The 2,583-nt window shown below is 39.6% G+C and overlaps 1 protein-coding gene across 3 annotated transcripts in view; it reads left to right on the top strand.

Moving 5' to 3' along the window:
- The window catches only part of LOC106813682 (cAMP-dependent protein kinase type II regulatory subunit-like), an 8,853-nt gene that overhangs the window by 576 nt on the left and 5,694 nt on the right, over nucleotides 1-2,583 (top strand). For 2 of the 3 annotated variants that reach the window (XM_014817887.1, XM_014817884.1), the window contains 2 exons: nucleotides 1,096-1,184; nucleotides 1,377-1,460. In XM_014817887.1, coding sequence (XP_014673373.1) covers nucleotides 1,096-1,184; nucleotides 1,377-1,460 — 173 coding nt within the window. The remainder of the gene's footprint in view (nucleotides 1-1,095; nucleotides 1,185-1,376; nucleotides 1,461-2,583) is intronic. The other variant, XM_014817886.1, reaches the window with a different exon arrangement.

Raw genomic sequence — 2,583 nt, 5'->3', positions numbered from 1 at the left:
GGCAAAAGTTGAAATAAAAATTACGCAGTGGCTGGAGGTACGTAGCCGTCGTCGTTCAAGCCCCTTTTTTGCGTTAGGGTTAGGATTAGGGTTAGGTTATGGTTAGGGTTAGGTTTAGGGTTAGGGTTAGGGTTCTAGCTCATCTAAACTCTCAAAGCGTGAATTTATTTCCCAAGGCGTTATTTCGAATCTAGGCGCCACCGCCGCCATCTTGTCTCGTTAAGTATGAAAGCGAATGGACTCCGTACCCGTAGCCTCGAGACATTAAGAACGGCTACCGTACCCGTAGCCACTGCCTAAGGCATAGTAGGTATATAGTAGGTCATAGTAGGCATAGTAGTCATTTTTAGTCATAGTAGTCATAGTAGTCATCATAGTAGTCATCATAGTCATTAGTAGTCATAGTAGGTCATCTACTAGTTTCTTGAAAGTTGAAATAAAAATTACGCAGTGGCTGGAGGTACGGTAGCCGTCGGTCGTTCAAGCCCCTTTTTTTGCGTTAGGGTTAGGATTAGCGGTTAGGGTTAATGGTTAGGTGTTAGGTTTAGGGTTAGGGTTAGGGTTCTAGCTCATCTAAACTCTCAAAGCGTGAATTTATTTCCCAAGGCGTTATTTCGAAGTCTAGCGCCACCGCCGCCATCTGTTCGCTCGTTAAGTATGAAAGCGAATGGACTCCGTACCCGTAGCCTCGAGACATTTAAAGATACGGCTACCGTACCCGTAGCCACTGCCTAAAAATTAGGGCAGATTGGCTCAGGGATAGAGAAGATGTCCAGTCCTATCCAATCCTATCCTATCCATCCACCATCCTATCTATTCATCGATCATCCAATCCAATCGCCGTACTGGACATCATCTCTATCCTTGAACCGGAGGTTTCTGTAATAACATCGGTCAATATTATGAATTAAATATGTAAATATATATGGTTTATTCGTGTACTTCAAATGAAAGTACCGGTAACCTTTGGACTAGCAAACTGCTAATAATTTTGAACGTTGAACTTGAACTTGTCTTTACGAACTACTAAATCATTATGATTATACCATCTGATCATGAATAGTGTGGTGCATTCTTTCAAATTTACATTTACAGCTCCACCTATGATGAACAGATATGCTCGACGAAAATCAGTTGCTGCTGAGAAATATGACCCTGAAGCAGAGGATGATGATGATGAAAAGGTAACACAACTAATGTGTTAGTGATCGAGTACAACAGTCTTGTACTGCCTTTATTGGCTGACATAGCACATAAAGAGCTAGACCCTAAGGTACCGCCTTGAGTAAATGTTATGTATATTATTATTATCAGACATATTGTAAGATTTCTCAGTCATGGTTGGATTCGTTTGTGGTAATTTATATCTGTTCTAGATTGTTTACCCGAAGACAGATGAGCAACGATTTAGTCTGAAAAAAGCTATAAAAGATATCCTGCTATTCCGGGCATTAGATTCGGTAAGAATCCATTCAAGGGTTCAAGTATTATCACAATTCAATTTGAGAATCTTCATTCAATGGATGCATGCACTGAAAGCTTCTAGATGAAACTGTTCTCCACAGCTTTGTATGTAGTAACGTTTAGTTGATATTGTAAGAAGGCAATGAAATCAACGAATTCGATACATATTTGCTCTATTGCGAGTCGACGTGGTTTATGTTAAGGTAATAATTAAGAGAATTTTCCAGTGTTTCCCCTATGTTCATGATACCTACCGTTATTGCTTGAGTAACAGCATTGTCTAAAGTAACAAGAATATGTCTTGGAACCTCCGTATTCACCAAAACACTAACGTTTACAATTTTGCGTTCTGTTTTTGATTACCGCTGCCCCATCTCTCGATAGCGCGAGACACAGGGAAAATATTAAAATTTATTTTTCGGGGGCTACTTTTCAAGCTCGCGTGCATGAAAATAGCACTCTAAAATTTGGTTTGCATTGAACTTTATGCAAATTTACGGGGGCTCTTTTTGGCATTTCGGGGGCTAAATCGCCCCGAGCCCCCGTGTGTTTTTTTCACTGGCGAGACATCTACCAGGGTGCAGTAATGCAAATAATCACACTGCAGAAATTTTGGTCCTAGCGTAAACACAGAGGTTCATACTAGCTTCTCTTTTTCTCCGAACTCCAAAGTACACGTCCTACTGCTTCCATGATTGTTTGATTTGGGATAGTCACAACAAACTCGCTCACAAAAGCACCTCGCTGCTGCGCTTCACTGCGAATGGCATGTCAATATAAATGTTTACTACACAGAATCAAATGTCTCTTTGTTTTAATCAGATGAACTTGTTTTGAAGGTGCCATTTGTATTTCAATCTCGTAACACGATAATATGCGGAGCTGGTAGGATGTTGTGCAAATCCATTTTTCTATGCTATAACTATATAAAATCTTAGTGTTTTTAATGTTGGTGTAATCAGTAACATCTGCTATTAGGTAAGACTACATTTCGCTATATTTTTTCTGGACTTTGCGTTTTTGAGCAATGATTTCAAAATTCTGACTTTAAAGCCTTTATTACGAGACTTTTTGCTCAGAAACGCCCAATCTGAAAAAAATATAGCGAATCTGAAAAAA

This window comes from Priapulus caudatus, unplaced genomic scaffold (assembly GCF_000485595.1).
Source record: "Priapulus caudatus unplaced genomic scaffold, Priapulus_caudatus-5.0.1 Scaffold809, whole genome shotgun sequence".
Lineage (NCBI taxonomy): Eukaryota > Metazoa > Priapulida > Priapulimorpha > Priapulimorphida > Priapulidae > Priapulus > Priapulus caudatus.
The sequence above is the reverse complement of the archived record's forward strand: the minus strand, read 5'-3'. Positions and strand labels throughout refer to the sequence as shown.